The sequence below is a fragment of the Podarcis melisellensis genome (assembly GCF_964234715.1).
Source record: "Podarcis melisellensis genome assembly, chromosome: 1".
NCBI classification, from domain to species: domain Eukaryota; kingdom Metazoa; phylum Chordata; class Lepidosauria; order Squamata; family Lacertidae; genus Podarcis; species Podarcis melisellensis.
The window spans coordinates 107819978-107846549 of NC_138528.1; the positions used below are offsets into that span (position 1 = coordinate 107819978).

The 26572-nt window shown below is 42.6% G+C and overlaps 1 protein-coding gene across 2 annotated transcripts in view; it reads left to right on the forward strand.

Moving 5' to 3' along the window:
* The window catches only part of LOC309376647 (sodium channel protein type 2 subunit alpha), a 95852-nt gene that overhangs the window by 43853 nt on the left and 25427 nt on the right, over positions 1–26572 (forward strand). Inside the window, exons 3-17 of one of the 2 annotated variants that reach the window (XM_081923179.1) lie at positions 3001–3118; positions 5001–5091; positions 6781–6909; positions 7303–7394; positions 8555–8827; positions 10961–11024; positions 12550–12691; positions 13002–13208; positions 15300–15593; positions 17795–18142; positions 18728–18860; positions 20020–20258; positions 20684–20857; positions 21926–22282; positions 23607–24086. In XM_081923179.1, the coding sequence (XP_081779305.1) occupies positions 3001–3118; positions 5001–5091; positions 6781–6909; positions 7303–7394; positions 8555–8827; positions 10961–11024; positions 12550–12691; positions 13002–13208; positions 15300–15593; positions 17795–18142; positions 18728–18860; positions 20020–20258; positions 20684–20857; positions 21926–22282; positions 23607–24086 (3141 nt within the window). Of the gene's footprint in view, positions 1–3000; positions 3119–5000; positions 5092–6780; positions 6910–7302; positions 7395–7493; positions 7586–8554; positions 8828–10960; positions 11025–12549; positions 12692–13001; positions 13209–15299; positions 15594–17794; positions 18143–18727; positions 18861–20019; positions 20259–20683; positions 20858–21925; positions 22283–23606; positions 24087–26572 lie in introns of both variants that reach the window. The other variant, XM_081923180.1, reaches the window with a different exon arrangement.

Genomic DNA, 26572 nt, shown 5'->3' on the forward strand with positions numbered 1-26572 from the left:
GCATTGTTTTCCATACCAGGTGTCACGAAGGAGAACAGCAATATTACATTTATATTTGTAAACTTCTTTTTAGGCATTGGCCCACACATAAAAACACAATGCATCTGAAAACAAAAACTAGGTGTTTAAAATGGCAGCAGTACAAAATTGTTTTAAAATATAGGCCACATTAGAAAACAAAATAAAACGGCAGTGTGGATTCTAACAGCTAAAAAAGTATGCTTTTTTTTTAGGTTAAAAAATATATAGGCCTAAATTGGGGGGTGGGCAGCGGAGTCTTTAATTCACCAAGATTTGCAGAGTTAAAGCCACGTGAACTTTGAGGAGAGAGTATTCTCCTTTTACATGTGACCAGAAGTCTGGAGAATAGTTTTGTTGTTTAGTCATCTTAGTCATGTTCGACTCTTTGTGACCCGATGAACCACAGCATGCTTTGGAAGCTCTCACTTTCTTCTCAAAGCTTCTCCTTTTTTATGTCCATGGAGTTTTCTTGGCAAAATACTGGAGTGGTTTGCCAGTTCCTTCTCCAGGTGGATCACATTTAGTCTAAACTCTCGGCTATGACCTGTCCGTCTTGGGTGGCCCTGCATGGCATAGCTCATTGCTTCTCTGAGTTATTCAAGCCCCTTTGCCACAACAAGGCAGTGATCCATGAAGGAGTGGAGAATAGTAGTGCAGTGCTAAATCATGAAGTTCAGGAGCTCATCATGACAACCTCCTCAGCTCATCCATCCATCAAGGAAGCAGCAGCGTCACATGAGGACAGGCAGTGGCATCCTCCTGCAGTGGTGATACCCCTGGTGAGGATGGATGGGCTGAGGTGGCAGTGAGGTTGGAGGAACTCTGGGTTGCTGTGATTGGCCCACAGGTAAATGCAGCCCTCCCCATACTAGCGCTACTGGGAGCATCGCTGCCACTGTTCCCTCCTCATGCGCTGCTGCTGCTGCTGCTGCAAGAAAGTGCTACTGTTTAAACTGCCCACATGAAGTTGAAACCCCAGCAAAGAAAATAATATCCGTCCTCTGCTTGGTTATTTTTCTCATTTGTATTTGGTCTCTGTGTTCCAATCTGTCACAAGCCTCATTAGTGGACCAGAGCAAGGAGGGTAGTTAACTTGGTGCTGTGGTGGCAGATGATATCAGTGCTCCCACTCTCAGGAGGCCTCTGAAGCAGAGAAGTCATAACGTTCTCGTACGTCGGGCAGAATAAAAGCATCTGCTGTCCAGGTCGTTTTATACAGTTGGTGTATGATTGATTAGCTGAATTCGCCTCAGATCAAGTGTTAAAATGTTTGCCACACTGCTTGGCAGCTTTGTGAAAGTGGCCAGCTTATAAATGGTCATTTACGCTCATCAAGTAGCAGGTCTCAGCCATCCTGATAATTCTATGTAGTAGATAGCAGACATAAGCCGCCTTCTGTTCTCCATTCTGTGTACGTTGCCAGCATTTTAAAATTTCATCTTAAGAGGGAACGTGACTGGAGCTCACCCAGTTATGTGATAAAGAAACAGAACTCATATTCTTGAATATTTCTAAAGGAACCCAGAGCAGGGTCCAGGAGAGTGTTCATAACAAAACACTCCCCGAACATTATTTTACAGCAAAAGCCCCTTAACGTGCTATATAGCTTAATGCTTAATTAACCCGGATGCTGTGAGAAGTGTTTCTTCTAATCCACAAGACAGGAGGTTGCTTAGGCAACCAGTCTGACTTGATATCTGGTATACCAAAGAAGCCATCGCAGAGTGAGGACCGGTCATTTGAATCCAGTAGATAACAGGCAAGATTAGGTGTTAATGCTGCTTGGGAATTTTAAGAAATCTGTATGTGTTCAAGAGGCCAGGCATCTCTCACATGTGCGCATGCACTGCTCCAAAAGTCGCTGCACCACATCAGTTACTTCAGCAGAGCAGCCACTTGAATTGCCTGTAGGGCAAATTCACGCAGGTGAATGACTTCAGTGTGACCCCTCCTGTCCGTTCCTTTCTGGGAAAATGAATTGTGTGAATATCAGCTGAGGAGATACCCAGCGGTTTCCCAAAAGTGGCCCTGTGGCCCTGGATATTGCAGCAGAATTATACTCTTTCCCTGCACCAGGCATTCCTTCAGTTAGGAGTACAACCAGAACAGGCAACATGTAGGTTCAAATGTGCAAAACTTTTGAAGCTACACATTAGCATACACACACACACACCATTCTTTTTCTTTTTTTTGACACATTCACTTTTTTGACACATTTGAACTTGAGCTTCCTAGCTGTTGAGAGCCAAATCTTCCTAAAAGTTGATGTCATAACCTTTCTACCTAGCCGGGTGGAGCTGTTCGGTTGCAGTGCTCCACAGAGCAAGGCCTGCCCATTGATCTCAGTCAACTTAGCTGTGTCTGACTCTGAGCAGGACCAGGCTATTGGGGAAGAACGGCTGAATGGCTAAAGCTGTTGCCTGCCTGCAACACACTTCTGGTTCCATCTTCTCAAGAAACTGGTCTGCAGTCATAATGGTAGGAGGAAGCAATACACACTTCTCCACAATGGCCTGAGGGCCTGGGCTTCGTGTGGTGTGCCCCAAATCTCCTTCCCCTTTTAAAAAACGTTTTTAAGTTTATATGGCAGCTGGGTGCACTGCAAAGTGCAGTGCTGGGAAGCCACCCACCACCTTAATTTCTCAGAGCCCTAATTAGCATATGCAAATTTTATGCAAATTTCTGTTACGGACCAGCCAGCCAAAATCTAATTCCTAGTATTGGTTGGGAAGAGCTGATGCCTGCCTTGTATGTCTGGCTGTGCCTTGAGACTGAATCCTGAACCTGATTGGTTGAGTAGCCTTATGGAAATCATGGCATTAACTGAATTAGATAGGGAAGGTTTTCTTTTGTGTATACTGTTCTCTAACCAAGCTTCTGTGTCTCTGTGTTTCAGTCCCTGAGTCATTGTTACACAGGTCAATGTTACATGCCGCGAATCAATTCTTTCCCCATTCTCTCTGTCCCTTTTTCTTCCAGACATTTATAGTATTGAATAAAGGGAAGGCGATCTTCCGATTCAGTGCCACTTCCGCCGTGTATATGTTAACTCCATTCAACCCTCTTAGAAAAATAGCTATTAAAATTTTGGTACATTCATATCCTTTTCAAGTGGTTACTTCACAACCAGTGAAACGGTGCTACTCTGTTTTTCGGTGCTGTGGTTCTTTCCAGGCATTTGGTCCCAGGGAGCCCATATAATCACAACATGCCCAAGCAGCTGCCTTGTTCTTTATGATGGTAAGGTGGCCCTGGCAAGCAGGGGAACAGAAGGGAATCAAGTGTGGCAAGAAGTGTTGGCTTGCTGTTGAATTTACTTTTGGAATGCCAAGAATGCAACCTCTACCTTTCCGTTTTGCTCTAAGAGTCAAATGCACCTTTGGGTATACTTGCTTTCATTGGCTAATCCAAGAAAATTCTTAATGAGCAAAGGGAGCAGGATTGCAGGGAGGCAAACAGAAGCATCTCACGAGTGACAAATTCCAGCGCTGGAGGGGATTCCAGTTCCATTTTTTAATTCCCAGTTTGCAGGTAACCAGAGGAGACCTAACATCCTTAAACTCGCATGGCTTGGCAGAAGCACTGACTGCTTCTTTGTTCTTTAGAACCGTCAAGCCAAAAACAGCTGTTAAAGAGAAGGGCTGAAGTATTTCTAAGTCGAAAGCTAAGGAGATCTGAAGCATGTCCTGGGAATCCCTTGCGCACTACTCTGAGGAAGGACATGATGCAAATGTAATAAATGAACATCTGAATATGCATGTAGACGTCTTCCGTAAAATAAAAGAGCTCTACACATTCCTTAGTTTATGGTGCCATCCTGTGGCCATTGAGAGCCTATCATGTCTAGGTAATTAAACAGTATGCATTTGTGTAGGGATGTTCCCTTAAGTTATTGAGCCTTTGAATGACAGAGGAAATAATTTCTATTGCGAAGATGAAGAGAACAAGTTATGTCCAGTGTTCGTAGTGATGTCAACCCCGGATCATTCTGAGTGGGGCTCTTGCTTAGCCTTTTCCCCATCCCCCAGGTGGGCAGGTTTCCCTCCCATGAGTGGAAGCCCAGTTTTCCCATACGGCAGCTTCCCTGGTGATCCATTGACAGCAGTCGAGATGGGCTAAAGCCAGCAAAACATTTAGTGCTGTCTCTCTAAAGAGGCAGCAATTATTGGCTTGATCAAACAATCACACCTGGAGTATCTAGAATAATGTATATATATGGACATAGGAAGCTACCAGGGCACTGGTCCATTTTGCTCATACTGAGTGGCAGCAACTCTCCAGAGTCTTTTCCAGTTGTACCCAGAGATGCTGGGATTGAATTTGGGCCCTTTTGCAGCTGCTTCCCTGTTGGCTTTTCCATTGTTTTCGCAAACAACAGCAAGAACATAAAACCTTACCTTATTTTGGAACCTTGCCATGTTTTGAACATACTATAAAATCTAAATTAGATGAGATAAACTTTTGATTCACATTAGAAACTAATTGTCAGGTGGCAAATGGTAACCTACAGCACACACATAGACAGAGTTCAGGGAGCCTTCATCCGACCTCATCATTTTCAGCCTAATGTTCCATATTCTGAAACATCATTTTGAAGTTGCCTGCCACTTTGCTGAGCACAATAATGTTTAGCAGTGTCACCACCGTTTAAACTTACATTTGCATCTCAATAGTATACCGGCCACCCACATCCAACTCAAACCACTTGTTTCTACCTCTGATCCAGAAGTAAAATGGCTTTAGCTTTCCTTACCTGAAAAACAACAGCAACAATTTAGTATTTCAGAAAGGCTATTAGAATGTTCATCAATCCACCTATTTTCTTTTAAATATGGAGCACTATGTGAGGAGGTTATGCGATGTTCCCCGAGCATCGTAAAAACCACAGGAAAGATTGGAAGTGAACCAGAATATACTATTGATGTAATCAATTTTTCTTACGATGAGTTCTCAAGAATATGTTCCTTAACAATAACATACATTATTCAGCATGCTTATTATGTGCACTATTTTGACCAACTGTGTATTTATGACCATGAGTAACCCTCCGGACTGGACAAAGAATGTAGAGTAAGTTGAATCTAATCACTATTAAATGTGTTAATGAATATATGATGCATGTTTTATATATATATATATATGTGTGTGTGTGTGTGTGTGTGTGTGTGTGTGTGTCATCCAAGGGGCAGTTCTGTTGGCAAGAAACCAACAATGCTGGTTCTTGTTACACGGGTTCCCACATTATGCAAGCATGCATTTGTGCCCAAGATTGACCCCCTACTTGTTCACATTTTACACTTTTAAGCTAAAACAGAACTCAAGGATAATGCCTGACTAGACCATTTTCTGTGCTCAAGAACTGATCTTTGCTTCCCTCTGCCTCTTGCTATTTCCCAATTCAAAAGGCAATTAAAATGCATGATGGTGATAGAATCAGATTTGTAATATGGTACCCAGGGATGTAACAACAGTCATGTGACTTCTTTCAATTTGGACACAACCCAATGTGGGTGGGAAGGTAAACCCCACACTTGCTGTCTGATAACAATGGCATGTGACCAAAGGTTGCAGACAATCAGCTACAAATTCACTCTTCGAAATGTCAGATCAAGCAGAAACTATGCCACTGAAATTGGCAAGTGAGGAAAAGCTGCAGGCTAGAGGGGAGATCAAAGTTGAACACTCTAGGAAGGAGGAGGAGCCACCAGCCCTTCTTTGCACACTGGTTTCCTTTTTCTTTTCTTCTTTTCTATTAAAATAGAATGGGGAAAATTTATTGGTTACTTGAGGACACATTGTAAACAAATCAGAACATTAGCGGGATTGATATAAATGCATTCGGTAAGAGATAATTAAGGGGAGGAAAGGGGGAAATTTATAAATATATTTGAATTGGATGTGCAGTAACAAAAAGATAGGAAATGGCCCCAAAGTCCAGCATTACCTGTTCTTCTGCTGAACCATCATGGCGACATCCACCCCCAACAAAACAGCAGAAAGTGATTTTATCCTTCTGGCAGTCTTCCTCTATTTCGGACCCCAGGTATAGAATCACAGCCTTGGTAAGGGTCCAGGGAGGACATCCAGCCCCACTGCAAATCATACAACAATATAATTCCCTGGCCTGTCCTAAGACGGTTGGAGCACATAAAGCCAATCCTGGCCCCACTGAACTGGCTGCCAATTAGTTTCTGACTCAATACAAAGTCCTGTTTGTAAAAAATATAATTTTATTTTTCATTTTCAACTTTTACAAACATTTTAGCAAGAAGAAACAAAGTCTTTACACATCTAATTTACCTTCCCCTCGACTTCCCTCTCTTCTGCACACCTAGTTTACTCTGTTTTTGCATCCTCTTAGTAGCTGAGGAAGAAGTGAAATTAACCAGTAAGAAGACACGTAAACAGTAGAAGCCAACCAGTCAGTCTTCTCCCTCCTTGCCTATGTGACTTTGATCTCTCCCAGCTTTCTGCTACTAGTGGTGGTGGTGAGGGGAAGCGTTAGGAATCCTGACACTGTGAGCATTGCATATAAATCAGCTCTGCCTCATACCTGCTTTGTGCACCTGGGTTGTCATCCAGAGACGGAGTTCATAGCTTTCCCTTTGGAAAACAATTCTTGCTATTCCACTTTAGACTTCTGACATCTCCCCCTCCCCCGCCACCTGATTTTATAATTGTCCGTTTTCTGTTGGGAATGTTTTGTTGAAATCATTAATACTTGTTTTCTGCTAACTGTTGCACTGATATTTTCTTCAGATACACATTCACGGGAATTTATACCTTTGAATCACTAATAAAAATTCTTGCAAGGGGCTTCTGTTTAGAAGATTTCACTTTCCTCCGGGATCCTTGGAACTGGCTTGACTTCACTGTCATTACATTTGCGTAAGTATTTGTTTGCAGTATTTAAAGGGGGGGGGGTTGTTAGTCACTGGTAACCTCAAGTTGAGACAGGGAGAACCTTTAGAGAAAGAGATATACAGTATTGTTGATTTTTAGCATCCCAGAATGAAGACTGTGCTGCAGAACCATATTAGAATTTCTGCCGTTTGTATTGTAACTAACTCTGGCTTAGCCATCTTAAAATAAGCTTGTTTCATATCTCGTCTTCTTTTCTGTTCACTGGAATGGAAGCTACCTCTCAAGTTCCCAAATTAGTTTAAAATAAAGCAGTGTGATTTGTTTGTTGACATTTTAATTTAATCTGAGAAAAGGCCCCCCCAAGCAAGTAACATAAAGTCTGCCTCAATTCTGAATAACTGTGATTTGATTCTACAGGTATGTAACAGAATTTGTAAACCTAGGCAATGTTTCAGCTCTTCGAACTTTCAGAGTATTGAGAGCTTTGAAAACTATTTCTGTAATCCCAGGTAAGAAGTGAGTGGAATGATGAAGTGTCAGGCCCCTTGTATCTCCAACTGTTTTTTGTGTGCTGTCATTGTGTTTGTGTGTGAACTCCCCTATTGCAGATATGTGACAGAGTTTGTGGACCTGGGCAATGTCTCAGCGTTGAGAACATTCAGAGTTCTCCGGGCATTGAAAACAATATCAGTCATTCCAGGTGAGAGCTAGGTTAAACACGGAGGCTGACCTTTCAAAGCTCCATTAAAGATGAAACCACACTTTTAAGCATAAGCCGTGTTGCTTGCTGCACTGTATAAGCAAAATGAAAAAGAAAAAAAGCAAGAATCAAAAACTTTTGTTTTCAGCGATTCTTTGCTTTTTAACTATGGCAGCTTGGTTATTATTATTTTTTCCAAATCAGCCTTTGCGTTTAACAAATTCTTGCATGAGACATTTGCAGTAAGTGGCTATATGATTTGCATCTTATGACATCAAGCTTTCCGCTTTTAAATTAAGAGTCAAGATTAAGGCTTTCATACTGATGCAAATTTTACCATTTGTTGCAGGCACTCCCAACCGAAACTTGCTATCAGTTGTGTTTGGGTTTTTATTTATTTATTTTTAAAAATTATGCATAAATAGATGCAAAAATGTGAAAGTTAGCATGGGCTTTTTTCTTTGCATGGGAATTTTCTAAAAAAGATGTCCTTCTTCTCCAAACCATCACCCATTTTTATTCCATAAAACTGAACATGGGATAATTGAAATAACTAATTAAATAAAAACACCTTATTTGTGTTGTTGAACAGTTCAAAAACAGACTCCACAATAATGGTTTGGGCAAGAGACACAAACAAAATAAAACAATATACTTTTCTACACAGGGCTGAGATACAGCATGGATCGCAAAATTGCGTTTTTGCTTAGGCAAAGTATTTCTCTGATTATGTACCACTGATACCTCAATATATCTGTTTTATTTTCATACACAGTTTCAAATCAGCATAAACCTAACAGCTTTTCATTCGTGTTCACAGGCAATCAGGCTTTTTCATTAAACTGTCACAAATATAAAAACCATTTTGTTGTCATTCTGCATGAAACATTAACTAAGTCAAGCACATTCACGTGACATACAGTATATTTAGCGTGCGACATCGCAATGAATTTCCCTTTCTGTTTGCAGGCCTGAAGACCATTGTGGGGGCCCTAATTCAGTCAGTGAAGAAGCTCTCGGATGTCATGATCCTGACTGTGTTTTGTCTGAGTGTATTTGCATTAATAGGGCTCCAGCTTTTCATGGGGAACTTGAGGCATAAATGCCTGATTTGGCCGCCAGACAATTCTACTTTTGAAATCAACATAACTTCCTATTTCGATAGCACAATGGGCGATAATGGTACCTTTGTTAATAGAACTGTGACTACGTTTAACTGGGATGACTACGTCAGTGATGACAGTAAGGCCTGGTGACACATTATTACTTTTTCATTGATTTGTTTATATATATATATATATATATATATATATATATATATATATATATATATATAATTATGCAGCACAGCCTAGCCTATAGTGCTGAAACTGAGTCCTGGGTTTGCAGGCACTGATGATGAGCTGAATGGCGAAAAGAAAAACACACACCAATAAATAAATTTTAGAACACACAAAGCATTTTTTTTAAAAAGACTCCTTGCACACTGCTCCACTCCCCCTTTCTTCCTGCCCAGGGCAGTCCTACCCTCCGACTGCCCCTCAGAGCCGCCATGTCACACGAGGCTGGACCTCAGTGGCAGCAGTCTCTTCTTCTCCTTGTCCTCTTCCCAGCAGCCACCACCAGCTGCCCAAGGGAGGAGGCCAGCAGAAGCAGAAGCAGCCATGGAGAGGCAACAGGATGCTCCCTCACCACCACCATTCAGGACAAGTGCTGGCTCATCCTCCTCTGTGAGCTCAGTGGCAGGGGAAACAGGGACGTTCTGGGATCAAATGAGAAACTGGGATGGCTTTCGTAATTCCAGGACTGACCTTGGAAAATCGGGACACAAAATCGGCTCACAAAGAAAACAGCAAAGCTTTGTGCTGGCATTACTAAATGAAGATAAATCACTTAACTTTAAATGTCTAGTCATTTTAACGTCCTTGAGTTTGCCTATGTATTTACCCACACAGCTGAGTCTAGCGCGTTGTGGGTTGTACAAGCTTTACACACGAGAGGTATGAATCACCAATGCATCATCCCAAGGCCATTTTTATCATGAGGTACACTGGTGCAGCCCAGCACGCTTCTTGTTTTCCTGTGACCTCTTATAATGGGGTTTCAAGCAGTATGACAGAAATGAATCGGTCTCACTGATTGGACACTGTACTTATTTTAGCACAAACTATTTTGCAGCTTTCATACCTTGCTTTCATCTTCTCTCCCCCTTTTCCTTTTGTATTATGTCTAGCAGATTGCAAGACTGCAGGCAGGAACATATCTATATCATCTATATCAGGCATGGCCAAACTCGGCCCTCCAGCTGTTTTGGGAGTACAACTCCCATTATCCCTAGCTAACAAGGACCAGTGGTCAGGGATGATGGGAATTGTAGTCCCAAAACATCTGGAGGTCCGAGTTTGGCCATGCCAGATCTATATATCTGTATATCTAGATCTGTACAGCACTTTGAAAAATTCAGGCCCTTTTAAAGCACATAGTAATAACGATAGTAATAATAATTCACAGTATCTATAGGACTGCTGTGTTGGCACACCATGCACAGACATTACATGTAATCTGGTGCTCAATATAGTGCAACTTAGATTCCGAACAGGTGACTGGAGTAAGCACCCCAGTTTATAATTTACCTTAGCTAGTAATATATACAAACATACATACATACATACATACATACATACATACATACATACATATATATTCCTTTCACTAACTGGGTCCCAAAACAGTTTTTTTAAAAATTTTATAGATAGATAGATAGATAGATAGATAGATAGTATGGATTTAACATTAGAGATCAAAACATCAGAGATTAAACTATCAAAACAGTGTTCATGATGCAAAGACCTCCTGGAATAAAACAGTTTTAACCAAACACCTGAAACTTAACAGGGACAGTGATTGATTTCTACTAGGAGAGAGTCCCATAGAGTAGGGCTCACTACACTGAAGACATGATTCCTTGTTGATGTCTTTTGTGCTTTTGGTCTATGGGGGACTACCAATACTGTTTCATAACTAAGTTGAGGGGCTTGTGCCACAATAAATCTATTGGATGATGTATATCCTGCCAAATATTCTTTTGGTGGGTGTACCCTCTGAGTGGAGATGCATTCATGGGATGCTTCTGTCGGAAGGGAAGTGGTGACTTTCACAGGCAGAACTGGGAGCTACATGGGGAAAGAAGGAATTGGCAAAAATTACTTTATCTGCTTTCCACTAGTGGGAATTCCCACTGGATCATCTCAGTTCCATCCATGAGCCTGTTCATAAATGCCTAGTTAGGATCCAAACCTTAATCACCAAGATATCATGGGACTCTCAAGTTATTTTCAGTGCAATTAAATGTTATCCATTTCTGTTTCCAAACAGATCACTTTTACTTCTTGGAAGGACAAAATGATGCTTTGCTGTGTGGCAACAGCTCAGATGCCGGGTGAGAGAATGGTCCATTACACTTTATTCAAGAGAGTGGGTTGCCTTTAATATCCACAGCATTTCAGATTGATAGCATTTTGGGCTCAGAAGCCTACTGTCTGGATGTCAGCATCTACATTTATGGGGATATGAAAGAGAGGGCGATCTTTGATATGGAGAACATGTGTTTCAGTAACAACTCCCCCATCCACCCAATCTTTCAATTTTCTTTTTACACACTTTGAAAACACTCCTAAGATCAATGAGAGGCATCTCCCTCACTTTCAGTACCTCTCTTTAGTGTTACACAAGATAAAGGTACCCCTGCCCGTACGGGCCAGTCGTGACCGACTCTAGGGTTGTGCGCCCATCTCATTTAAGAGGCCGGGGGCCAGCGCTGTCCGAAGACACTTCCGGGTCACGTGGCCAGCGTGACGAAGCTGCTCTGGCGAGCCAGCACCAGCGCAGCACACGGAAACGCCGTTTACCTTCCCGCTATAAAGCGGTACCTATTTATCTACTTGCACTTAAGAGTGCTTTCGAACTGCTAGGTGGGCAGGAGCTGGGACCGAACGACAGGAGCTCACCCCGCCGCAGGGATTCAAACCGCCGACCATACGATCGGCAAGTCCTAGGTGCTGAGGTTTTACCCACAGCGCCACCCGCGTCCCGTAAGTGTTACACTAAGGCATGATAAATTTAAATGGTAACACTTTATGGTGATATGTTAAGGATTTGGGCAAGACAATGGCTAGTTTTCCCTAGGTAATGTTGAAAAGGCATTGACCCTGTAGACCAGCCTTTCTCGACCTGTGGGTCCCCAGATGTTGTTAAACTACAACTCCCATCACTCCTAGCTAGCAAGGCCAGAGCTCAGGGATGATGGGAGTTGTAGTCCAACAACATCTGGGGACCCACAGGTTGAGAACCGCTGCTGTGGACCTAAGTAAAGAACCTGCAGTTCAAGGCAGTGGTGGACTTTGGACCCTGTATGATGCTAAAATTCGGGGGGAGGGGTTTGTGTCTCACGCTCGGTTCAACATCATTGTTTTGGTGCCCCCTGCAGGGTGATGCCCAAGGCAGGTGCACCAGTCGTGCTACCCTAAAACCCCTCATTTCAAGGATCACATGGGACCCTTAGTTTAATTCCATGCGTCCCTCCTTATCGTTCAGCTCTCTGGACACTGTAGGTTCGCTCTTGCTCTCCAACTCTCCTCTCTGGGAATCTCTTTCACTTGATGTGTGTGTGCAAGAGGCAGACAAGAGATCATGAAGCCCCACCCACCATCAGATCTGGCTCTAACCACTATTGGCTGCAGCCCCAGTTGACCTTTCCCATAGGTCAATGCCCCCTCATAGGAAGAAGGCTTCTGATCTCTGCTGTAGACCTTTGCCTGAAGTTGGCTTTCTTGAATTGTTCCATAGAGTAAAATCACAGTTGAAAAGCATTTTCATTCTACTGACAACTGGCAGACTATTTGCTCAAGGAAAAACATTGATTGAGATGATGTTTTGAAAATGTCTTTTCCCCCACTTTTTTCTAGTCAATGTCCGGAAGGATATATGTGTGTAAAAGCTGGTCGAAACCCCAACTATGGCTATACAAGTTTTGATACCTTCAGCTGGGCCTTCTTGTCGCTCTTTCGGCTGATGACTCAGGACTTCTGGGAAAACCTTTACCAACTGGTGAGAAATTTTATATGCCAGGAGTATTATCAATACTACAGAGGTTGATTATATAAACAGGGGCAGGCAACAAGGCGCCCTCCAGATATGATTGCACTCAAATTCCAATCAGCAGTAGACAACATGGTCAATGTACATATAGCTCATGTACATAAGACCAGCATGTACCAGTACACTATGTTTCTTAACCATTTAACTTATACCCATTTTGAACATGTTCCTTGTCACTACGGTATAATAAAGAGGCCATTACATTTTATAGGAATGTTAAGAACTGTTTTATTCTTTCCTTTCTTTCTTTTTTTTACAGACATTGAGAGCTGCTGGCAAAACGTACATGATCTTTTTTGTCCTGGTGATTTTCCTGGGCTCTTTCTACCTGATCAACCTGATCCTGGCTGTTGTTGCCATGGCCTATGAAGAGCAGAACCAAGCCACCATGGAAGAAGCAGAGCAGAAGGAGGCCGAGTTCCAGCAGATGCTGGAACAGCTGAAAAAGCAACAGGAAGAAGCCCAGGTATCGTTATTTCTTTTTTAACGATCATTTTTATTGACTATTCAGCACAGGAACAAGAAAGCTTAGGTACATTTCCGATGGAAAATGTTTGGACAGTTTAGCATAGCTTTAAGGTTCTAGCTAATCACAGAAAGCAGCCGCCGCTTTAAAGCTGTAATCTCCATTTCAACCAGCTTCCCAGAAGATATTTTGAGGAGAAAGCTACCTGTTATTTTTATCCATATTTGATTAAAAATAAGTTTTGTTTTGTTTTTGGCTTATTCTCATACAGGATGGCATGTAAAATCTGTGAAGGTGCTTTTAGCTAGTTAACACCATCTGCATGTGAGCTTGAAGCTTTTCAAGATGGCGGCTGGGTAGTAGGCATTTACTCATACATTATGACAAGTAAATTAGATTATGACAAGTAAACCTTTAGGGTAGGGGTCAGCAACCTTTTTAAGCCCATGGATCTCATTTCAGAAGTGGAGACACTATTGTAGGCATATCCACTTCACTCTGGAGAAAACCAGATGCACCCACACAAGCCTACCCAGGCAACGTTCCCTCTCCTCAAAGCACAAAACCACCCACACAAAACCAACCAGGCAACATGCCCCGCTCTCAAAACCAAACTCCATACAAACACCCCCCAGGCAAGACAGCACATCCACCCACCTCACAAAATTGAAACAGGCAATAATGCCGGCTATCACCCTCCCTATCTACCCTGATGCTTCTCTGCGCCCTGAAGGTTACCAGTTTGCCACTATTCCCCACTTCCCATTTTCTGAAAATCAACAAACAGGCAGCTTAGCTGAGTAGGCTTAAAAGCAAAGTACCAGCTCCAGCTGCCTACACTTTCTTTCCTATGTTAAGAATGTATCTGGGCCCACATGGACCCAGAAGCATCCCAGGGGAAAAAATATTGAAACGACTGTTGCTGGAAGCTACAGCTGCTTCCAAATGCTTTCTTTATTTTTTTAAAAAAACAGCTTCAATTGCCTGCCCTCAAACTAGAAAACTCAGTAAGGGCTGAGGGCATTGAGGGCACCAAATGAGGTTTTCATAGGAGCAGCAGGGTTCCCACATGCACCACACTGACAGCTCCAGCATTAGGGCAAAGTTATCAGGATGAGTCAATGGTTCTAGGCCTTCCCTCGCTCAGTCACAAAATGATTGAACGATTCCTCCCCCAGGAAAACAAAAGGTGGCTAGGAAACATGAAGTATGTTTTCTATACGGCAGTAAAGCTGGAATCTAATTTGGTTTCGTTTATTTTGTTTTACCCATATTGCCCTTCTGTTAAAAAAGAAAAATAATAAGAAGAAAAGAACAGATTGTGAAGCCTAGGCTAAGAAGCAAGAATAGTCGTGGCAATTTCTTTTTCCTGCTGCAAAGGACTTGTGTCTCCCACATGTTTTGGGGCCAGGTTCAATACTCTTTTACAGTCTTATTCCGTGGAGAGTTATGTTCACAAGAGGAAGGAAGGTGCACACCTGGAGTGTATTTTTCTTCTCTTGTAGGGCAAGACAGTCATGCTGAGAATTAGGCACCACACTTCCTCTTGTGAGCAGCTTTCAAGGAATGAGGCATTTGCAGTGATTCTAGCCTGCTGGGTTTGAGTCCTGGTGACTGGGACAGTGACTAAGGCCTCTTCATCCCTTACCCATAAGGAAAGATTCCTCAAGTGAAATTCAGCCATGTTAGGGTGTACCTGGTGAGGGCAAGCTCCGCCATGTGGCATAGCCTGTTTCAGGTGGCGCCATGAGTGGGGGGATAGATGAAGGCAGGAACTGGTGTCTAAATGTTGCACAGTACTTTTTAAAGTGTTGGCCAGAGCCTGGGAGAAGGGGTGCCCCTCACTTCAGGCAGAAACATGCCAGCACCAATTTTTCTGAGGTAAATTTGGCGAGGTCCTGGAAGGCCTTTTGGAATTTGAAATTTGCTATATTGCCTTGTTGAGATGCTGCTTCATATGTAGTACATGGGATTAGTGTGAGGAACATCAAAGTCATCTGCTTTTTAAAAAATAGAAACCCTGGGAATACAGTAGTATTAACGGATTAGTATTGTGTGCCTTAAATGTGTTTAACTTTGGTTACTCAACAGGCAGCTGCTTTAGCCGCCGCCACAGGTGAATCTAGAGAGTTCAGCGAAGTTGGTGGTGTCGGCGGGTTCTCGGAGAGCTCTTCAGTGACGTCAAAGCTGAGTTCAAAGAGTGCTAAAGAGAGGAGGAACAGGAGGAAAAAGAGGAAGCAGAGAGAACAATCCGAAGGAGACGAAAAAGATGAGGATGAATTTCACAAATCTGAATCGGAGGACAGCATCCGAAGGAAGGGCTTCCGATTCTCTATTGAAGGGAACCGACTGACTTATGAGAAAAGGTTCTCTTCCCCACACCAGGTAGGGAGAAAGTATCCTGGCCTGTGTGTACCAACTAATATCGGGCCAGGTGGAAATTGCTCAGCCTTCCTCATGTATGTTTATTAAGGGGGATTTTGACCCCAAAGGTCCAATGATTCTTTCCAGTCTTTGGTGCCATGGAATTATGGATCTGCTGGACATGTTTTTGAGCTATTTTTAAGGAAAATCAGCAAAAACGACACTGCTAATATGGTGTTGTTGTTTTTTAACTTTATTTGCATTAGCCAACGGCCATAGCAACATAAAACAAGCAATATATACAATTAAAAGGACAACAATGGGTAAAAAGGACAATCAGATGACCAAGATTATCGTTCAGATAGTGGCCCTTAATCTCATTGCACCCTCGATAAACCGGGCAACCTTTGCTGTTGTCTGATCATTTTGATCTGATAAAAGAAAGAACAATGTGGCCGCAGATGGGCGGCCCGGGATGGTAAGTAAGAGTGGGGTGATGATCTCATTCCTCAGATCTTTATAAAGAGGACAGGACAGGAGAACATGACCCACTGTTTCCAAATTGCCATCTCCACATGGGCAGAGTCGTTTCTCAGTTGGAATCTTTTGGTATCTGCCCTCAAGTACAGCAGAGGGCATCACATCCAATCTGGCCAGTGTGAAGGCACATCTGTATTTTGGGATAGTTAATTTATACAAATATGGTGTCAGGGAATCAAACTGAGAAGGGGGGGGAGGCATACCAAGGACAGAATTTCTTTATAATGGCCAGATTGTTCTGTTGCTCTAAGTCCTTCAGACGCTGTCCAGTTAGCCTTTTTGCCGATATGGGTTGTCATTTGACATTTCCACCCAGACACTGCTTCTGACTGCAGTATTCCGGGTAAAAAGGTAAAGGTAAAGGGACCCCTGACCATTAGGTCCAGTCGTGACCGACTCTGGGGTTGCGCGCTCATCTCGCTCTATAGGCCAAGGGAGCCAGCGGTTGTCCACAGACAGCTTCCGGGTCATGTGGCCAGCATGACTAAGCCGCTTCTGGCAAACCAGAGCAGTGCACGGAAACGCCGTTTACCTTCCCGCCAGAACGGTACCTATTTATCTACTTGCACTTTGACGTGCTTTAGAACTGCTAGGTTGGCAGGAGCAGGGACCGAGCAACGGGAGCTCACCCCGTCGCGGGGATTCGAACCACCGACCTTCTGATCGCACTTCTGGGAAATTTTGGATGTATGGCAACCCTATTTCAGCAAGACACTCCCTTCCTGAGTGCACCCACTTCATCCTCCTCACGACCTTTGCTGCTGTCCCATTCACTGACTTAATCGTGCCCAGAGAACGAGGCATGCAGATGGCCACCCATCTCAGTGCTTGCTTGCTCTGAGAGAGTAAGGAAACAAGGCAGCAATAGCAAGGAGCAGGAGCATCGATGGCAGAGGGCTCCAGTGGTCAACAGTGACCCCTTTGCTGAGGCAAGGGCTTTAGCAGGTGAGCAGCAATGCCAGTCACTGACACCATCCTGGGAGCAAGCCATGGTTAGCTGGGATTTTGTCCATTTATTGTTTCCCTTCTAAAGAATGGAGGGTGATGAGAAACAGTTCCACTAGGCGGAGACGTTCACTGTAATCAAATAGAACTGCCTAATAAATATTCATTTAATATTTTCCTGTGTTAACATTGATACAGATCGCTCAGGTGCTCTGGGGCAAGTCCCTAAAAAGCATCTGTGTTTCAATCATTCCTCTGTAAATCAGTGGAGGGAGGGAAAGAGTTTTTCAACACAGTCATTTCATTGGTAATAATTTCTAGGTAATTGGGTTTGGTGATTACCTGTGGTGATTTTAATGGTAGCCTATTGATGCAGCTACAATGGTTCTTTTGATTTTCCTACAATTTATTTTCAGATTTTTTAATTTTTTGGATAATGTTATCTGTAAGGTTAATGATTATGATTCCTTCTTCCCTTCTTTCTGTGATGTTTTTAGTGTTGTTTCCATGATATTTAAGTGATGTTTCTTTTTGGGTATTTTACAACCGCTTTGTAATATGAATTGTTATTTTCTTCTTAATTAATCATGTTCCAGTGGTGTCTTACAATGTTGTAAACATTGGATTCCAATGTACATGTCGATCAGAGGCATTTCACTATTCTTACGATATCTTGGTCTTGCACATGGCTTTCAGGAGTTTCTGATTTGGGGTTGCTCCCTCATTTTCCCTCACAGTCTCTGCTGAGCATCCGTGGCTCCTTGTTCTCCCCAAGGCGCAGCAGCAAAGCGAGCCTTTTCAGCTTCAGAGGCCGAGCAAAGGACATCGGGTCGGAGAACGACTTTGCCGACGACGAGCACAGCACCTTCGAAGACAATGAGAGCAGAAGGGATTCTCTCTTTGTCCCTCACAGACATAGTGAGAGGCGCAACAGTAACATCAGCCAGGCCAGTCGATCATCCAGGATGGTACCTGTGCTTCCAGCAAACGGGAAGATGCACAGCACCGTGGACTGCAATGGGGTGGTCTCCTTAGTTGGTGGGCCTCCAGGTCTGATGTCACCCACCGGGCAGCTTCTGCCTGAGGTAATAACAGATAAAGCAGCCACCGATTTGAAACTCTGCAGTCATTCGGCCAAGGAACTTCATTCCTTTCTGTGGAATGAAGTTTGCTTGGACAATTGCAATGCGCCCTACGTGGGGGGCAAGCAGTGGCAGAGCTTCATGCTCTGGCACTGGGTGGTGGTGGTGGAGAGCAGGCATGTCCTGGGGCATGGCATGTTGCCTGCGGGGGGTGGCACCCAGCGTGGGCGGGGGAGCAGCCATGATGACACCCCACCAGGATCACGCTGCCGGGGTGGTGCGCTCCCCCCGCACTCCTCTTCCTCCGCCAGTGGGGGCAAGGTGGGGCTGCCCGGTGGTACCATTGGGAGTGCAAATGTGTCTCTGCAGCTCCCACCTTGCCATCACCCTTCCAGGAGGGCAGTAGTGTAGCACTTTTCCACCACAATGGTTGCCCCTGCTGGATAGCATCAATGGGACTTACCGCCAAGTAATTTTTATGACTTGCAGCCTAAAGGAGATTTGGGTATCTTCATCTTCAGTTTGTGGGTATTCTTACGGGACCAAAGAGATGAGATCTGTTAACATTCCTAAGTATTTTGTTTTCAGGGCACCACTACAGAAACAGAACTAAGAAAAAGACGCTCCAGTTCTTACCATATGTCTATGGATTTTCTGTCTGATCCTACTGCAAGACAAAGAGCAATGAGTATAGCCAGCATACTTACCAACACAATGGAAGGTATGTAGAATCTTTCCATGTAGAAAACTGAGATTACCATTTAGAAAACAAATAACAAAATGTCCGCTTACAGTTATCTGCTTCTGTTTGGCTGCCTGTTATGTTCTCTGCATCCACAACCATTATTTTACTCTTCTGGTAGTTATAACCATTATGTTATGGCCATTGACTTTTGTTCCCACAGCCATTCTAAATCTAGGAGGGAAGAAGCGCTTGTTTTACCAATTTTAGTAAATGTATATACAGTGATAATACACAAATTATGATTGACAAACATGGTGCAACAGGATATTCCTGTGGGCCAGAGCCACTGAACTGCTAAGTCTCTGCTGAGCAAAGTTGAGCAGTGTTGAGTCACATTGATTTCAGCAACAGAGTTACATTACAATCATATGCATGCCTACTCTGAGGTAAGCCCCACTTTGTTCAGTAGGTAAATATGCATAAGGTAGCAGCCTTAAGGACAGACAAGTGTCAAAGACTCAACCCCCTCATTCCTACCAAGGAGATTTCCTAGGTATGCTCTCTAGGTTAAATATCATATTGATAGCTAGGTGCCCAGTTTCTGGGCAATTTGATATTTGTATCTAGGAATCTGAGGGTGGCATCTAGGAGTTTCAAATATTTTTCAGCTTCTTCTTAGGCACTGCCAATTGTTTAGACAGCTAAAGCTTTGTCCTGGTGATATTGAGAGCTGAGGAAGTAAAGGAGGATTTTAATTGGCTCAATTGAAATATCACATCAAACCATGGTTTCTGCTAAGCATAGTTAGGTACCCACACCATAGTTTGAGCTTCCAGACACACAACAGGGAAACAGTGGTTTAGAGTGCTTTCATTTTCCACATATTCACTCCCATCTCCATGGTACAGCGGCTTCTTGAGACTGCAGTGACCCTGTCTGGGATTTGTCTGTGGCTTGTGGATTCAGATCTAACAGCAACCCAGTAAACCCAAACTGTGGTTTGCAAACCAGCATACAGCTTTGGTTGGATATCCTGGTTTGGTGAAGGTTAAACTGGGCTCAGAATGCCAACACCTTAAAGAATCATATCACAAAACACACATTGCAGGAAAAAAAATCTGTACCACATAATTATGAGTTGAATTTATAAAGTGGATAATTTCTTTTTTTATGCATTCTCTTTTCTCTCTTCTAGAACTTGAGGAGTCCAGACAGAAATGCCCTCCCTGCTGGTACAAATTTGCTAACATGTGCTTAATCTGGGATTGCTGGCCACCGTGGTTAAAAATAAAGCATGTTGTTAATCTGGTAGTGATGGATCCATTTGTTGACCTTGCTATCACCATCTGCATTGTTTTGAACACCTTGTTTATGGCCATGGAGCATTATCCAATGACTCCTCAGTTTAACCATGTGCTGTCTGTTGGAAATTTGGTAAGTCCTTCATAGTATAATAAATAACAGAAAGCAAAAAAAAAAAGCCAATTTATTTCACTTGGTTTACTCTGTTGGACTTAGTTAGATATCACCCACTGAAATAATTACGAAATTGCTTGGGTTGGATTGGGTCTGGATTAAGAGCCTAACTACAAATTACTTTAAATTTGCTGCTTGAAGTGGTGTCAGCAGTTTTGAAAAAGTAAAACCAAGCACCAGAACTTGTATGAGAAAAAAGATTGGGCCTTTATGAGGAAGGAGGATTTAAGCCTGATCAAGTGGTTCACTTCTGGTGGGTTGTTTTTTTCCTTAATAAAACAATTTTTTTTGATGCTGTATCTCTTCATCTCTGCTCAGCAAACATTTGATGAATGTGATCATTGTTATCTGAGGTGGATGACAAATAATGTTTTTTTGTGTAGGTGTTTACTGGCATCTTCACAGCAGAAATGTTTCTCAAGATAATAGCTATGGATCCTTATTACTATTTCCAAGAAGGCTGGAATATTTTTGATGGCATCATTGTCAGCCTGAGTTTGATGGAGCTGGGTCTTGCAAATGTGGAAGGGTTGTCAGTCCTAAGATCCTTCAGGCTGGTAAGTACATCAGTAAGGTTTCAAAACAACTTTTGATCATATTATATATACAGATTCATAATTTGATTGGTGTAGAACAGGGCAGGCCCACCACATATGGAAATACCTGCCCCACTCTTGACAACCACCCTAACCTACAATCATTTTGGCAGAAAGTTTTTGAAGAATATTTTGCTGTAGTACTGGATATTATTCCAGTGGACCGAGGCTCAGTTCTGTTATCCATTTCCCCCCGGAACCATGCAGAATATAAATTACGAATGTACATACTATTCATTTTACTACTCGTGCATGATTTTTTGAAAATTCGCTCAGGAACAAATCAGCAGGTAATAGTGTAATAGTCTAATAGCGCACCCCCAAGCATGTTTGCTTAGAAGTTTAAGTGTTACTCATTCCAAAGTAAGATTGCAGCCTACAGCTATTAATCATTCAAGTCACTGAGACCTATCTGCTTTGTTCCCTTAATGCAAGAGGAGTAAAAAATAATAATCACTGGCCAGAAATCAACTAAGCAGTTCTGCTAGTGGGAGACAGCACAGGAGCTCATGCTAGCACAAGGGGGCATCCCTTCCTCTCTTTTCACTGCATGCCCTTTGTGCCCTCCCCTCAATATTTTTTGGGCTCTGATGCACCTGAGAGCCTCCAGAACACAGCATTGGAACAGAAGAGGGAGGTCCTTCTGTCAGGCAAACAACAATGCTTATACTGATCGAATGTTTGTTTCAGCACAACATTCAATTCTACCCATTGTGTCTAATGTTTTCCATATTAGAAACTGGCTTTTAAAGAAATGCAGCACCCTAATTTTGCTACTAGGAAAATGTGCTCTGCTAATCAGATTTAGTCACTAGGAGAAGTCTTGCATATGTGTAAGCCAAAATTACTTAATCTGCAATGCAAGTATTTGATTAAATATTTTAGACTCAATTACCTATGAATAAAAATATATACACTGTCAGCTTTCAGCAACCTACCGGTACTTCCTCCAGAAGACAGCTCTTATATTAATTGAAATGTAAAGATAATGAACGCTAATAGTGATGCCTACTTACTCTTACTTTTCAGCTTCGAGTTTTCAAATTAGCCAAATCTTGGCCAACATTAAATATGTTGATAAAGATTATTGGCAACTCAGTGGGTGCTTTAGGAAATCTGACCTTGGTGTTGGCCATCATAGTCTTCATTTTCGCTGTGGTTGGCATGCAGTTGTTTGGCAAAAGCTACAAGGAATGTGTCTGCAAGATCTCGAACGACTGTGAACTTCCGCGCTGGCACATGAATGACTTTTTCCATTCTTTCTTGATTGTATTCCGAGTACTTTGTGGAGAATGGATAGAAACTATGTGGGATTGTATGGAAGTTGCTGGACAAACAATGTGCCTTACTGTCTTCATGATGGTCATGGTAATTGGAAATCTAGTGGTATGTATCCAACAAATATATATTGTGTCTGCAACGCAAGATTCAGAGCAAATAACACACAAATTTTAGCACGTTTCACATGACCTCAGCTCTTTTGGTTATAGCTCACAAAGATTGACATGGCATAAGGCAGGAATCCAGTCATCAGACAGTCCACCTGTTGGCTGATAGCACCATCCAAACTTGAGTGTATGGATGACGTTGCAAGGCTTCTATGGAATCCGGGTCCACCAAGGTGCAAACCTATACAGTGTTCCCAATGTGCAACTCAAGAGTATGGCATCTGGGCCAACTCCCTGAGTTGGGTTTGGGTTGAGGCCCAAAGCAACACTTCAAGACCCCTTAAGAAGTTCCCCCAGTGGGGAAAAGGATGCCCATCCCCATTTACCTCTGCTATGGATGCAGCCCAATGCCTCCAGGATACAGTGGTACCTCTGGATGCGAATGGGATCTGTTCTGGAGTCCTGTTCGCATCCTGAAGCGAACGCAACTCGCGTCTGCACGGATCGCGATTCGCCGCTTCCGTGCACGCGCGTGATGTCATTTTGAGCATCTGCTCATGCGTGAATGGCAAATCCCGGAAGTAACGTGTTCCGTTACTTCCGGGTCGCCGCGGAGCGCAACCCAATAATGCTCAACTTGAAGCTACTTCAACCCGAGGTATGACTGTATAGGAATTACTGTGGTGGTTAAAAGAAACAGCTAAATAAAATGTGCCCCCAGGAAAGGATCCATCTGAAATGCATCAGGCCTGAAATAAATCTTTCCTCAAGCTCCTGAAATTCCTTTCCCTGTTTCCTTTCCAGTGCCCGTAATAAGAAGTTGCAATAAGCGTGTAGAAAAAAATAATGGATGAATGCTACAGGAACTTAGAAATGTTTGTGCAATAAAGAATGAAGAGAGCAGCGGTGAACAAACTCCGCTCCTAATTCTCAGTTTGAGATGCCTTGTTAGTTTCACCTCAACAATGAAGAGGCTTCTCCATACAAAAGCTTTCTACCACATGTCCAGTACATGTTCTTTCCGCACAAAGAAGGAGGCCTTAGGTCATGTTTTGCAAATCTGAAAATTCATCTTCAGGTAGTAGACCCTAGGACACCTTCAGCTTAGAGCAGGAGTAGGGAACACGGGCTACAACTTCCATCATGCTGACGGGAGCTGACGGGAGCTGGAATCAAACAGCAGCTAGACTCGGAAGCATGACGTAAGGATGGCTTGGCAGGATAATAATTAGGATACAAAATTGTTACACCCAGAAAGGAATTATTGTCATTTAAATTGTGGAATATATGTAGAACCTCTTGTCGTCTTTTTGCCTTAATAGGTTTTGAACCTGTTTCTAGCCTTACTGCTGAGCTCTTTCAGTTCAGACAATCTTGCTGCTACTGATGATGACAATGAAATGAACAATCTCCAGATCGCTGTGGCAAGGATTCAGAGGGGAGTTGATTATGTGAAGAGAAAAGCATATGAATTTGTCCAAAAGGCCTTTGTGAGGAAACAGAAAGCTTTGGATGAAATCAAACCACTCGAAGATCTGAACAACAAGAAAGACAGCTGCATTTCTAACCATACCATAGTAGATATTGGCAAGGACTTTAACTATCTGAAAGATGGCAATGGAACCACCAGCGGCATCGGCAGCAGTGTGGAGAAATACATAATTGACGAAAGCGATTACATGTCGTTCATAAACAACCCAAGCGTAACTGTGACCGTGCCCATTGCGGTTGGAGAATCAGATTTCGAAAATCTGAACACGGAGGAGTTTAGCAGTGAGTCAGATTTGGAAGAAAGCAAAGAGGTACGTTTAGTTTTAATACACAACACTATATTGCTTCAAAATGCAGTCCTTTTAAATACATGAAGTTCCCATTTGAAAACATGGCATTTTAGTGTTTTACCACCAGTGTGAACAAGTGATATACCTTGATATTTCATGTTTCCAAATGCAAAGGTAGAAGACAGTGATTTTTATTAAGACAGTTATTCGTTATGGCAGTTGAAATACTCTAACTCCTTCTTTGAAGATTAACATTAACTTCATATGTTTAATATTCCCCACTTTTTTATTGTATCAAACCCATATAATAAATGAGAATCAGTGATAGTTTTGTAGCCTTGTAATTAAATTCCTTTATTCGCAGTACAATTTCAAAGGGCATATGGGGAAGATTGCCCACCGTTAATCATCTAATTTATCTAACATGACCTCTACCTCACTGAGTTCTTGGTGTCAACTTGACCTGCCCTAGAATTCTAAGCTGAAAGAAGACAGGATATTTAGTACAAATATCTATGCTTTGGGAAAAACCATCTTTGGATATACGGTATACACAATAATTTGTTAAGTTAGCTTTAGCCTCCCTCAAACTGTGAACAACACACGCTGGATGCTAGAATGTGTTAGGGAATTTCCCCACCTACAGTAAATGCCTGAGATGTAGACATTTTGGGTTAGGAGGATAACCCCCCAGCCACCCATTCCCTCAATATAGATTTTCTAGCACTTTCCTCAATAATATTTGGGATTGAGCAATGGCAGGTAGAATTCTGGGTGGCATGGACTAGTCTCATATTTTATTTTAGTTTTGAAAAAACTAGGTTAGCCTTCAGCAACATGGCATCCTCCACATGTTTTGGTGAAACTGATCTAGAGAATTATTTTGGGAATTGTGCTCATTGTCTGCCTGGCTGTTATATTTGGAACTGGGGATATCCCCTCTGCACAAAGATAAAATTAGTGACCCACGGTTGCAGAGGGAAGGGAGGGATTTTTTCACATGTGATATGCTTCTTGCATTACATTTTTGGAGTTGTTGTTTTTAAGCACTTCTGTGTTTAGGGTTGTCTGGTCCCCGGCAGCACAAAACCTTGAAATGTTAGGCAGGGCATTGTGGGGAACTCAAATATTTTGCTAAAATATTTTACTATTCATACACAAGGTCAGGACACTCAGGACAGGTTACAGCGAACTCTAAACTACAACGGTGCCGCAGCCTGAGCCAACTACCCATTATGTGGGACTTCCATTGTTATAATTCCATTATTCCCCATTTCCCCCCTTTCTTATAAAATAGCCATAGCCTGGCCCAGGCAAATCTGGGCTAAGGCGCTGAGGGGGTGATGTTTGAGACTTTGCTCACACACCACAAACCCTATCCAAATAATAAGAGCATAGCTGCTAGTAGCCACAGAGGGGGGAAATTGTGGTCATCACAACTGTACCTAATAATAGGGGAATAATTTCCTGTGCCAGCACAATCTGCTCAAGCTGCATGGAATTTGTACGCTTGCATACCTCAAAACCCTTTAGCTGCCACCTACTTTCAGACAATTAACACCCAGGGCAAAAACCTGGAACCCTATCTGTTGTATGCTTTCCGTATGTGGCCCAGTGTAGCCTGGTTTGATTGGTGGAGCAAGACGGTGAGTTTGACTGGTGAATAGGTCTGCCTTAGGAAAAGCTGGTTGGAAAAGAAGATTCCCCCCCCCCAATTCTGTGACCTTGTTCACACAAAATGATAAAGTATAGTTATTGGAATTGAGCAGCTCAATACACAGTCTAGTGCACATTGCTCAATCACTCCCAGTTTGTTTCTTCCCTAAAGCTCTGGCTTGTCATTACATTTGAACTGGAATTGTGCTTGTTGCTCCATAGTTAGCTATGATCAGCAAGCTAACAACAAACCATGGCTTCATTTGGGCTTGTTAGGAAGAAACAGCCCACAATCATAGTCCATTCATAATGACAAGCCAAAGCTTCATGGCATGCTGGGAGCAATCAGGAACAATCAAGCAGTGTGGCACCAGCACAAAGTTTTATCTAAATAAGCTGTTGTCCATGGTTTATTGGTCTTCGGACCTATGAATAACAAAAAGAAGTGTTGCTTTCCACAGTGTCATTTAAGGTGATTTTAAAAAAAAATGAATTCTAGGCATCCGGATGAGTTATAATGTATTTGTTCAGATTAAGAAATTTTAGAAGACATTTATTTATTAACTTTGGTAAAACTATGTCATAGTTTTGTTAAATGAAAACAGGAGGGTTCCATTCCAAAGGTACTTGTGAATGTTCCAGCCTTGTGTGTGACCTTGAAACTAATTTCAGGTTTGTGATTTGAAAATCCAGTCCAGCAAGTCAATGCAGCTTCTGCAGGAATCTCCTCTGTTTTAGGATCCAGCTTCTAATTTACCTCTGTACATTGCAATCAAATTCTAGCAACATTTAACAGTGCATGATTTTGAGGGACATTTTTATTAAGGCAATGAATACACCTTTTCCCTGTG